This window comes from Melitaea cinxia, chromosome 11, assembly GCF_905220565.1.
Source record: "Melitaea cinxia chromosome 11, ilMelCinx1.1, whole genome shotgun sequence".
NCBI lineage: Eukaryota > Metazoa > Arthropoda > Insecta > Lepidoptera > Nymphalidae > Melitaea > Melitaea cinxia.
The window spans coordinates 13,031,671-13,044,674 of NC_059404.1; the positions used below are offsets into that span (position 1 = coordinate 13,031,671).

Genomic DNA, 13,004 nt, shown 5'->3' on the forward strand with positions numbered 1-13,004 from the left:
CTCCTACAATAGATACTGAATCTTCTAATATTAATAACCTACTTCTAACATTATTAGTAGATATTCTTAGTAAAAATGAACTTACAATAACAGACCACGTAGCAACCAAACTCATCTCAATTCTAAATAGTTACAATGGACCCACTCAAGTTTCTTCAGTGGAACGCTAGGAGCATCCAGAACAAAAAACACGAAATTATCCACCTCACAAATAATCTCAGCCCCGCCATTATATGCATTACAGAAACTTGGTTGAGACCTGATCATCGCTTCTTCCTTCAGGGTTTTTCATCATATCGTGATGATCGATTAGATGGTTATGGGGGATCGATGATCCTTGTTAATAATAAATTCACACCCACTCATCTTATCATCCCTGGTCACAATAGCAATGACATAAATATTGTTGGTATAAAAATAAAAGATATAAGTATTCTTTCTATATACCTCCCCCACCCAAACTCTTCTATCCTTCCTTTTTTACGCGATGTCTTTTTGCTCTTTCCTCCTCCGCTATTAATCCTAGGAGACTTCAATTGTCATAATAGTATGTGGGGATCAGACACAAATGACTCCTTTGGCAGTGAACTAGGAGAATTGCTCGAGGAGTTAGGTCTCTGTATCCTTAATGATGGCCGACCTACAAGAATGACTCCTCCTGGACAAAGGAAGAGTTGTGTAGATCTAACAATATGTTCAAACGATTTAGCAACTCTTTTACAGTGGAACATTCTAGATAGTACATTTGGTAGTGATCACTATCCTATTATTACTTGTTATCCGTTAAGATGTTACCCCCAACTTCCACTTCCACCCCTACTAAAATATAGGATGTCTGGCGCCAACTGGGACAAGTATAAAAAACTGTTGGAAAATAAAGTTCAATCATTACCTCAAATCACTCCAGAAAATCTTAATGTGTGCTACAAGGAGTTTTGTAAGGCTGTTTCAGATTCAGCTGATTTAAATATTCCCTTGAAAAACTCAGCAACCGGTAAAATACCATCTCCCCCCTGGTGGGATAAGGAGTGCACAGAGATGATAAAATCTAGGAAAAATGCAGAAAAGGATTATAAACAAAATATGACAGATAGCAATTTAATAAACTATCAGAGAATTGCTGCCAAGACAAGACGTGTTTTCCGAAGGAAAAAGACCCGCCGTTGGCGTCAATTCTGTGCATCTCTCTCACCAGATACCAGCTCCAGTATAGTTTGGAATCAAATAAATAGATTTAGGCACGGTCTCTCTTATCGAAATTCACCTGGCATTTCTGAAATTGTAGCAGGAAACCTTTTTGATAAAATAGCTCCTCCATTTGCTCCAAATCTTGATGATCTCTCTCACACAGATCATACCTTTTTAACATCATCGCATGCCATAGATCACCCTTTCACTATGTTTGAGCTCCAATCTATCCTCTCTCGTGTCAAAGATTCAGCTCCGGGAGTTGACGGTTTCCCTTACTCTTTCCTGATAAATGCCGGCAAAATTGTTTTAAAATATTTTCTAAATTTAATTAATGCTTTTTTTGATTTTAATTACATTCCTAATGATTGGAAAACTCAAATAATAATCCCTATTTTAAAACACGGAAAACCACCTGAGATAAGTGATAGTTACCGCCCCATTGCTCTATCGTCTACCTTTTCCAAAATATTTGAGCATCTTTTAAAAAACCGTCTGGAATGGTTTGTAGAAAAAAACAGTTTACTTTCTTCCTCCCAGTTTGGTTTTCGAAAAGGTCTATGTACTACAGACAGTTTAGGCATTTTTGTTACTGACCTCAGAATAGCTTTCTCCAGGAATGAATATGTGTTGGCCGCGTTTCTTGACATTACGGCTGCATACGACAACGTGATTCTTTCTGTACTCAGGTACAAGCTACAACAGCTGAGTATCCCAGAAAAGATAGTACGGGTACTATGCAGTATTTTAATGTGTAGAGAGGTCATGCTACGGGTCCCGGGTCAGAACCTCGGTACACGCCTTGTATGGAAAGGCCTTCCTCAGGGATGTGTACTCAGTCCTATCCTGTATAATCTTTATACTTCTTCTCTCCATCTCTCACTTAACCCTGACTGCCAAATACTACAATATGCAGATGATCTAGTTTTATACATTTCTTCGACCTCAATCTCCCAAGCTTCATCGTCATTACAAATTTCCCTCGACTCACTATCACTCTGGCTGGAAGAGAGGGGCCTTCAGTTGTCGGCTTCAAAGAGTAACGTTGTAACATTCAGCAGGAAGAAAAATATACCTCTAGTAAGTCTGAAGATTGAAGGTCAATCTATCCCAGTTTGTGATTCGGTAAAATTTTTGGGCTTAATTTTAGATTCTAAACTAACTGGGACCAAACACATAGAGCACATAATTAAAAAATCAGAACGTAACTTAAACATAATAAAGGCGCTATCTGGAGTCTCCTGGGGTTCTCACCCATTTACTCAAAAAATTTTATATCATGCCATAGTCAGAAGTGCCCTGGACTACGGCACCTTCCTCCTAAAACCATCAAATAAATCCTCTCTTAGAGCTTTAGACTCCTTACAGTCTAGGGCACTTCGTTGTGTCCTCGGGTGTATGAGATCTACCCCCATTAATGCACTGCAAGTAGAGTGCGGTGAACCACCCCTCTTTATCCGTTTTCAGTTTTTATCTGATCGTTTTTTAATCCGTGTAAATGCTCGCTCCGATCATCCACTTAAGAAGAAACTTGAGTGTCTATACAACCTCTGCCTTACCTCTCCCTATTGGCATCATAAACAGACTCCACTTTTAATTAATAGTTTTAAAAAACTGCGCTACGTAGAACAGGACTCTCCTATCCAAACATTTCCGAAACTGTGTTGGCATGAATTTCCGTATGAGGTGATAACATATTCAGCTAACGTGTTAGTCAACCTTGGTTTCGCCAAAGAATCCCCCCATAATAACATCCTTTTTACTTCAGAGGTAGCCACTAGATGGAATAACAGCCACTTATTCTTTACTGATGCATCCAAATTGACAGAATTAGGAAAAACAGGTGTAGCTGTCTATTACCAAAATTCGAAAATTGCCCTACAATTTCAATGTCCTCCCCATTCATCTGTATTTACTGGTGAGTGTGTGGGTATATTAGAGGCTTGCCTATTTATAGAGAGCCATAATATATCTAGCGCTGTCATCTTTTCTGACTCAAAAAGTGCCCTGGAATCCATTATTATCAACCCTATTTATAATAAATTAAACAGTGATATCATCTTAAATATTAGAAACTCTCTACTCAAAAGTTCAAGTAAAGGCCTAAACATTACTTTAGTTTGGATCCCAGGACACTCAGGCATTAGAGGTAATGAGGTAGCGGATTCTCTTGCGAAGCAGGCTACTTTCCAGCAGGTGGACAATAAGTACTATAGGTATCAAACTTACGACATCCTCAATCTTCCTCAGAGACAAGCATACCAATCTTGGCAGAACGACTGGGATAAGACCAACAAATTAAAAGGAAGGTTTTATGCCTCATTCCAACCCATCATTCCAAGAAAACCATGGTTTTCAAAGTTCAAAAAATTGAATAAAAAATCTGTCTCTATTTTATGTAGAATTCGTTTAGGCCATTGCTGTACCCCAGTCTTTCTAAATAAAATTAGAATAAGAGACTCCTCTCTGTGCGAGTGTGGTTTTGAAGAGGGGTCCCTCGACCATATTTTCTTCGCCTGTCGTAACAACTCATTCACTATATACAATCTTCTTCCTGAATTGAACATCCCTCTTCCTATGAATTTTTCCTCTCTACTAAACTTTTACAACAACCCCGAATTGGTATTTCTCCTATCCAAATTTATTAACATTAATAACATTAAATTATAATTTTTATGAATTTGAGGCAAAGACTGTATGCTATTTATTGCAATAAATAATTATATTACATGGTTAGATATTAATAATTATATTACTTTTTGTAGAGTAGAATTATGTTTAGACCCTACCCTAGATGTATAACTCCCTGATAATTACTAAAATATTTGTTATGTTTGTCTGCAGGTAACAAAACCCAAACAATTGTTCTTTCTTGCATCAAAAGCTAGTTTCCTCCGTAATTTACATAATCTCATACTTGACACTGGCAGAATGTTGCACAACGAACAGTTGCGACGCTGACTTGCCATAAATTAAAGAAGAAGAAGAAGAAGATTAGTTGTTATTTAGTCTGTTATTTAGTCTGTGTGGGACTCAACTATTCTACAACAATATATAGTCAGTGTAACATAAATAAGCAATAATTATATTTTATATAAGTTTAAAGGGAAACCAGAGATATATTTTATATAAGTTAAAATGGCTCAACGAGAACGCCGGGCTAATGCCGGCAATCGTATGGCAAAGTTGCTTGACGAGGAGGAAGAAGACGATTTCTATAAAACCACTTACGGTGGTTTCCAAGATGAAGAAGAAGATCGAGAGTATATGTAAGTTTAAAAATAGAACAAATGTCTTTTGAGTAACATTTATAATCTGTTTGAGAGTACATATAGAGGCTTAAAATTAGCGTTCAGAGTATACTAGTTAATATGTTGAAAGTAAACATTTTTGTCCATACTTCCATACCCTTAATTAAGACTGAATATTTAGGTGACACCCATCTTAGGATCTCTTTGGAGATTCCAAAATGACCAACAACAAGTTAACATATAAATAGCAGTGTTAGCAGCGACGTGATTAAAAACTTTTAGCCAATGTATTGTATAATTTTCTTATTTTTAAAATGAAATCATGAATATATTATCGTACAATTTTTTTGATCATCATTTTAGAGAAGAAAAAGAAACTGAAGATGTAGTAGACTCCGATTTTGATATTGATGAAAATGATGAACCAGTTTCGGATCAAGAGGACGAAGCAAAGGAAAAACGTAAAGTTAATGCTAAAGCTTATAAGGTATGTTTGCATAGTCAATACAAATAATGCTATTGATAAACAAATTATTAGAAATATAGTTTTGAAGATGTTGTTAAAGTATTCTGTAATAAAGTTCCTGATCAAATGATAAAACAGTTTTAAAGTATGCCTCATATAATTGACTATTTGTGTTTGAAGAGATGTGGATAACTAAGTTAGGAATGACAGAGGACACCATCAGGTGTCACTAAGTTAAAAAACCTATTTCTTTTTTCTCAATAAAGAAATTAAAAAATATATATTATAAATAAAATCGATTATATTAATAAATTAAGTGTACTGAGTATGGTGTTTGGTTATAGCAGTTAAGAATATAGCCACCCAATCTCCCCGTGGGTGTCGTAAGAGGTGACTAAGGGATAGCACAGATCCACTACCACTTTGGAACTTAAAAAGCCGACTGATGGTGGGATAACCATTCAACTGCTGGCTTTCAAATAGATAGGCTGAAGATAGGCAGTAGCGTCTTCAGTGCGACACAGCCAGCCCTGCGGTCACCAACCTGCCTGCCCAGCATGTCCAGCAGTGGACTGCGATAGGCTGAAGTGATGACTGAGTACTGCAATAGTACAATGGAATGTAGTCTCGGTTTTACTAATAGCAATGAACTGAACTGTAGACAGCCTACTATTTGTACAGAAGTCTCCATTGAGGAGAGGGATTGTGGGTAAAAAAAAAATTTAAATAAAAAAATATTTTTTTCCATATTAACACGTTGAACGCCATGGGGGACACCCGTTGGGCCTCACATGTTTAGTCCATGGGGCCAATTTGAAAGTCCTTATTTAAAAAAAATTTATGATAAGTTTTTATTGCACTACCATACTCATTCTTAAAGATCTTATTTATTTTTTCATATTTTTTAAGTTGACTCTGGCTCGCGGTCATGTGGTGTTCCCGCGCCACCAACAGAAAAATTATGTGTCGACTACATGGTATCCGCCATGGCCAAAACAGAAAAACTAAAAAATCAAGGCAACGTTTAATGTGTTAACAAAAGTAAGATGTTGACACATGATGAAAGCGTGTTTAAATATTAACAACAAATTAAAGTTAAAATTGGGAAATATAATAAAATAACTCTTTGTATTGTAGGACCCAAATAGAAAAAAGAAAGTAGAAAAAGTAAAGAAAGTTGTACCTAAAAAACCAAGAGAACCAAAACCCAAGGATGAAACGGAAAAAACTGAAAAGACTGAGAAATCATTCATTGACACTTCCATAGGTATATTTTATTTAAATCTTTGTTTTATGGTTATTATTAATGTAACGATTTTATTGTATAATTATTTTTAATTAAATGTTTTCAGAAAGAAAATCAATACGGCAAAGTACAGCTGTTAAATCAGCAGAAACACAGCAGAGAATCAAAATTCGATCGGAACTTAAAAAGAAAAAACCAAAAAAGGTGGAAGAGAAAGTTCTTACACAGGAAGAATTACTTGAAGAGGCGCTTATAACTGAAAAAGAAAATCTTAAAAGTCTTGGTAAATGTTTTAATATTAAATGTCTCGTATGGTTTTTTTCTATATTTGTAATAACTGCTCTCTTTGAAATTGAACTCATGTATTTTATAGCTCAAAACTATCCATAATAAAGGGCTTTCCTAATGCATAAAAAAACATTTGCAATTTTTTTTTTATGTAAGTGATATATCCACGAGCTTATAATGCCCGTGCTTTTGTCATTCCATTTTTTTTTTTGTTCGGATGCATCGGTACTTCACTGCAACTTTAGAAAACTTAATAGCTAGCCTTAGAATCTCTAAAAATTGATGTGAGTCCACTGACCAAGACAACATACTGTTACTACTACATATTGTTTTTTTTTTTAATTAAAAAAATTTTTAATTAAAAAAAATTTGCTATTGTACCTGAATAGACTGATATTGTCTTGCAAAAACAGGTATCACTTTAACACATTACTCTAATTAAACCAAATAATATGAAATAAGATTTTTACCATTCACTATGTTTTAAATAGGTATTATTTTCTTTATAATTACTATGAATTCATATTTCGTACATAACACATACAAACATACAATATAGACAGCGGTATTTCTGAATTTTTTAATGTTTTTAATCATTGTTTGATTGTAGAAAGATTTGAGCAAAGTGAATTAGAGAGGAAAAAGATTCGACCAATCAAGAAATCAATCACAGGACCAGTTATACGGTAAGCAATTAATTAAATTATTTAAATCTCATATTCATCATCATCATTTCAGCCTAATACAGTCCACTGCTGGACACAAGCTCGCGCCAAAAATGGAGTGAACTCATGCGTTTTGCCCATAGTCACCACGCTGGGCAGGCGGGTTAGTGACCACAGGGCTGGCTTTGTCGCACCAAAGACGCTGCTGCCCGTCTTCGGCCTGTGTATTTCAAAGCCAGCAGTTGAATGGTTAACCCGCTATCGGCCGGCTTTTTAAGTTCCAAGGTGGTAGTGGGACTGTGTTATTTCTTAGTCGCCTCTTACGACACCCACGGGAAGAGAGGGGGTGGCTATATTATTAATGCCGTAACCACACAGCAATTTCATATTATTGCAATTTAAAAATTAATTTGGGCAACCTGTGTGCGTTGTACAAGCTATAACTTTCTCTAAAAAACAGATTAGCCTTATTTTTATTATTATTATAGAAGAATTTCTCAATTTGTATCAGTCGTTCCTGAGGCTGGCACCATGAACCAGTCTTCAGTAATAATATTAGTATAGAATGTTATATTTAATTGTTACAGGTATCACTCATTTTCAGTACCTCTTATAACAGAAGTAACACCTGAGGACAAACCTTGTCTGACACCAATCCCGGAACTAAATCTCAGTGATCTAATAAAGAGTGAAGAAGGTAATTTACTTCGTCTAGAACAAAACAACCCATTCATAATAGGAATTTCATTACAGTGATTACCAGTACTCATTTAAGCTGTTTATAGTATTAAGTTTTATTTCGTTTTTGGCCTGGCACCGACTTCAAGCCTATCCAAATAATATATAATATATATGAATAAGAGTATTTTATTAAAGATAGTCAGTAGATTTGCATAAGAAAACGTATTTCTAATTAAACCTCTATGCTATTTTTTTCTTTTCACTTTTTTAAGTTGGTTTTTTAAGTGAAGTTTCTTTTATTTAGTAAACATTCTTCTTTCTCAATATAAATCTAAGACTTGAAATAATTTTAACCTTTTACAGAATATATTTAATTAGGACACAACATAAGAAAAATAAAGAATTAACAAATGCATTCTTGCAATAACAACTCTATAACAAAGAAAAATATCTTTTTTTTCCATGTAAAACCACGAGTAAAACTCTAATACTGTAGTTTTACATTTTACATCTTTGTTATATATTATATTTTAATATTATGTGTTTATATATGCAGGTTTACTAACAGATGACATCAATGACACAAACACACCAACCGAACCTAAAACTGAAGCAGATGAACAACGGGCAGAAACTAGTAAAATGGACGTTGACGTTCTAGGACCGGACGATGAAATCAGTATTGAAAATGTAACTATGTGAGTTTACTTTATTTACTTTTACTATTGCGATTTTACCACTTATACTCATTAATTATTTTTTATCCTGGTATAGTTATCAGTACTGATACTAAGCACCGACCTTCAACTTTACTTTTATATTTTAAAGATATAGAAATATAATATAATAAAAATAGAATATGGATATATAAAGATATATTTAATAAATACGAAATACTTTTAAATTTGGTTTATTTTCATATTTCCTCATAAAACCTATTTTATGCTGATCCTTATTCTCTTCTTATATTCTCCTTATATTAATAAAATTTCACAATTTACTTTCACTATTAATATTTTATGTAAGGATGGGCAAAAAATAATTCTAAGTAAATGGCTGATTTTCTTAATCGATTATTATTTGCTTATAAAATCGATTTCTTATTAATAACGGATTTTTTTAACGTTTCGCATCCCTTCCTTTTGCCTTTTTCCCTTAATTTCCCTTAATAGGCCTTAATAGGCCCGGGACGCGACATCATAACTGTATGAAAAGTAGTCTTAGCGTTAATATGGTTTGCAGTAATATATAAATGGTATATATACATAGTACAATACATAGTATATGAAGATTCATTGGAAAGAGTTTGAAGAGAGTAGTAGTAGTAAGTAGCATAAAAGAGGCATCCGTGATTTTTATAAAATAATAATTTTATTTGTGTATGCCTTATAAGATACAGCTAGTAGGTTTATTTTCTTGATTACATAACCTTGTTCTTTATGTGATAACACGATCTTTACAACCTAAAATCTGATGTAATAATTGTGTTTGCTAGCAAACGAAAAAAAGACCTCAATTACATCGACAAGTACAAAGAATACAACGTAAGAAGACGGAAAAAATTAACAAACGAACTAGTCGCCACTACGATTTTCGAAGATTCCCCTCGATTTCTCTGCGATGCCGTCATCAGATCCTAGTTTCCTTATCATGCTACCACCCTTGGGATATCCCCTTTCTAACAAAAGAAGGAATCATCAAAATCGGTTCATAAACGATGAAGCTATCCGAGAACACATAAAAAATATATGGTCGAATTGCGAAACCCCCTCTTTTTTTGAAGTCGATAAAAAATCAGGCTATAACGTAAGAATTAGTGTTCTACTTCAATGTATTTGTGAAGTTTTTAAAATAGTATGTGAAGAAATAAACCCTTGTCTCTGTTGTTACTTTATTATTATTATTTTTTTTATTATGTGATATATCCACAGGCATTATACCCGTGCCTTTGTTATTCCATATATTATTATTATTTTTTAACATGCATCGGTACTTCACCGCAACTTAGAATCTAGAAGCCTTAATAACTAGTCTTAAATTTCAAATTTCTAAAAGTCGACGCGAGTCCACTGACCAAGACTATTCTACATATTGCTTTTTTATATTCTTATATACTAATAACTTTATTTGTAAGGTATTCTCATAAAACTTTGTTGTTTAAAAAGTAATTTAGCACTCTAACTATTTGTAGACGTTTCTTTGTCTCTAACTGAAGTAATATTAATTCTATCTTCATTAGATTCTGTTTTTAATGAAGTTGTCTGTATTCAAACAAAGCATAATAAATAAATCTGGCTTGGGTACAATTTGTGATATGAATATGAATTTTAATAAACAAAGTTCATACTTATAACTATTGTTATAATTTAATTAAACAAATTTAAAAATAATTTTTGTTACAGGAAAGAAGAAAAACCTATAAAGGCGAAAGAAAATATAAAATATCACGAGAGAACATTAATTTCATTTGAAAACGATATCAAAGATGAAGCTTTCAATGCTTGTTTCCCACAAAGAAAACCAAAGAGAAGACGAGAGTTACTATGTGCCGTTACTAAGTTAGTACTATTATACAGTTATAAGTAGTTTAGAAGTATTTTTTTTTACTATAATTACAAATACTACGAAGCATTTTTTAAGATTTGTTTACCACTCAGTCAAAATGTTTATATTTCTGCTAGTAATAGTTTATGGTCTAGGCGTTTGTTGTATGAGTCTCCTGTGCCATAAAAAGCTCTTGGCTTTATCTGCCAACCTCTTTAATTTAGAAAAAACAAAGACATGTCTATGGGAAGAGGCCTCACTGTAGATTTGCAAGTTGTTACAGTACAGTTGGGCATATATTTTTCAGTATAGTTTTTTTTATTTGAACGATTTTGATGATTTGTTTTTACATTCAAAATTTTGTCACAATTCCATTTAAATTTGAGGGAGACGATTAGTTTCGCAGGTATCCCAATAATTCATATTAGAATGACTTCGAGTGTGTTAGTTGACGTCCTTATTTTAATATTATTCAATGTAAATTGATGTCGGTTTTTTGATCGAGAACACAATTCTTTCCTTGTGTGGTTTATGGTATATGACTATAGATCTATTTTCCAATTTTCAGACGACCAGCTCGCTACATAGATCCTATAACGAAATTACCATACAGAAGTGTTGATGCTTTCCGTATAATAAGAGAAGCATATTGTCAACAATTAGAAGCAAGGGGTGACCGAAATGATCCTAAATTGACCGCATGGCTGAAAGCGAGAAGAGCCCAAACAGCCTCATCTTACGTACAAATACATATTAAATAAGATTAATAAATATAGATAATATATTATGGTCTTTTATTTTATTTTAGATTTAATTTTAATAGATATCCAACAGATGAAAGCTTCGATTCTTTTTCACCATCGGATTCCACGAAAAGTTTAAATTAAGTTTATTAATTATGGCAAAACAGATCCTATTGGCATATCCAACTCCTGCAGGCCTAGCATGCGCGCCACGACAAAATTTTGTCTACCCCTTTTCTCGTATTATCTCTCTATGTCTACAGTAGCTAACATGCGTGCACGCGATACTCTTCTCGTTACGTCAAGAAGAGATAATCATTAAATTTTAGTGATCTGTGATATTTATCTCTACGGAAGCTAACATGACATCGTAATTTTGTCGAATTTTGTCGTTTTAGGAAGAGAAACTTCTCGTCTTCAATATTATCGACGAGAAAGACGATAAATGAAAAATAAATAAAACCGGGTGCCTATTTTTTGTATACCATGGCGTTTCCCTATTATAATTATATAATTTCGGTATACGAAGAGCGGGATATGCGAAAAGTCGAGTGAAGTGTGCCATATAATGACACAAAAAACGTATTTGCGCCCTGTTGCTTCTTATTCTAAATAATAATACTTTATTTCAGACCAAAGTATAAGTCCATATTGGGTTAGTACAACAAGACAAGACAACATTCAGAATAAAAAACAAAACAAAATTATATTAAAAAAATCAATAACTAAAAATAAAATTAAACAGAATAAAAGTAAAATCAATAATCAAAAAAAAAAAAAAAAAAATTCAAAAAATTTTAAAAATTAAAAAAAAAAAAAAAAAACAATGCGTGATAGAATTACAATTATCTAATGTGCGACAAGATATAAAGCACAACACGAGCATATTGTTTTACATATATAATTAAATTCATTTACTTACGCCGTTTTATTTTCCATATTAGATTTTTTAAATTAGATATACACTTTTTATCTTAGCCAAAAGGCCGAGAACATTGTTAAATAAAACATGTGTCACTCGTTTGAAATTATACAAACGTTGGCTCATCCCGGTTTGGCACGATTGGTCAATAACCTTGTAAATTCAACTTTACGACATAAGAAATAAGAATGATATTCAGTTGTGATTATGGTTGATAATGTTTCTCTACTCGACAAGGCGAAGTCTTCGGAAGAGAATTTTGTCTCTCGTAGTGCGCATGTTAGGGTAATCGAGAAAATACTCGATGTAGACATTATCTCTCTCTCTCGTCAAGAGATATCTCGTTGTATGCATGCTAGGCCGGCTGATTTTAAAGTCTAATCGTTACTATATCGACTACTAGTTCGTTGGCGCAGTTAGCAATGACCCCGTTTTCTACTCCGCGGGTTGCGGACTTAATTCCCGCTTAAGTCTGGGTGTTATATTTGTATTTATATATCTATATATGAATTATTTCTGTGTATATTTATCAAAAGAAAAAAAATCTACAACAGTCAGTAGGAACGGACGACCTTGTGTGTATGTTATAAAATATTTATTTATTATTATACGCAGGATAAACGTTACCCAAAACTGGTGAAACGGGCCCCTTAACCCTCCATGTTTTTATAGACCTGTATTAATTGTCACAAATTTGTCCCAAAAAGTACAAAATCTATCGGATGTACCGAGCTTTTGGTGTTTATCTATGAGTAAATACCATAATACTATCTATGTAAGTATGTATGTCTATTTATTGAGTTGCTTCCTATTATTTTTTATAAAATTATACTCTACACCTACACCGTCAATATATCATCTTTGCCCTAAGGTTGCCTGAAAGAGATTGCTCTTAAGCAATAAGGCCGCCTTTTGTACATTTTTTTCTACAAGTTATTGCTAATGTTGCTTGCTTATTTTATTTGTTGGGTGTACAATAAAGTGTAAAATAAATAAATAAATAAGAAAAT

The 13,004-nt window shown here is 33.4% G+C and overlaps 1 protein-coding gene across 1 annotated transcript; it reads left to right on the forward strand.

Moving 5' to 3' along the window:
• The first annotated feature begins 4,179 nt into the window (after positions 1 to 4,179).
• Positions 4,180 to 11,113, forward strand: LOC123657832 (vacuolar protein sorting-associated protein 72 homolog). Its single transcript, XM_045593340.1, has 9 exons — positions 4,180 to 4,457; positions 4,803 to 4,926; positions 6,043 to 6,172; positions 6,258 to 6,434; positions 7,050 to 7,125; positions 7,692 to 7,801; positions 8,342 to 8,483; positions 10,188 to 10,343; positions 10,898 to 11,113. Exons 1-9 carry the CDS (start codon positions 4,327 to 4,329, stop codon positions 11,088 to 11,090), a joined length of 1,239 nt encoding a protein of 412 aa, XP_045449296.1. The 5' UTR covers positions 4,180 to 4,326; the 3' UTR covers positions 11,091 to 11,113.
• Positions 11,114 to 13,004: the final 1,891 nt, after the last annotated feature.

Coding starts and splice junctions, on each gene's coding strand:
- LOC123657832 (XM_045593340.1), top strand. CDS start 4,327: ATGGCTCAACGAGAACGCCGGGCTAATGCCGGCAATCGTATGGCAAAG. Junction 7,126..7,691: donor ATCACAGGACCAGTTATACG/GTAAGCAATTAA, acceptor TAATTGTTACAG/GTATCACTCATTTTCAGTAC. Junction 10,344..10,897: donor TTACTATGTGCCGTTACTAA/GTTAGTACTATT, acceptor TCCAATTTTCAG/ACGACCAGCTCGCTACATAG.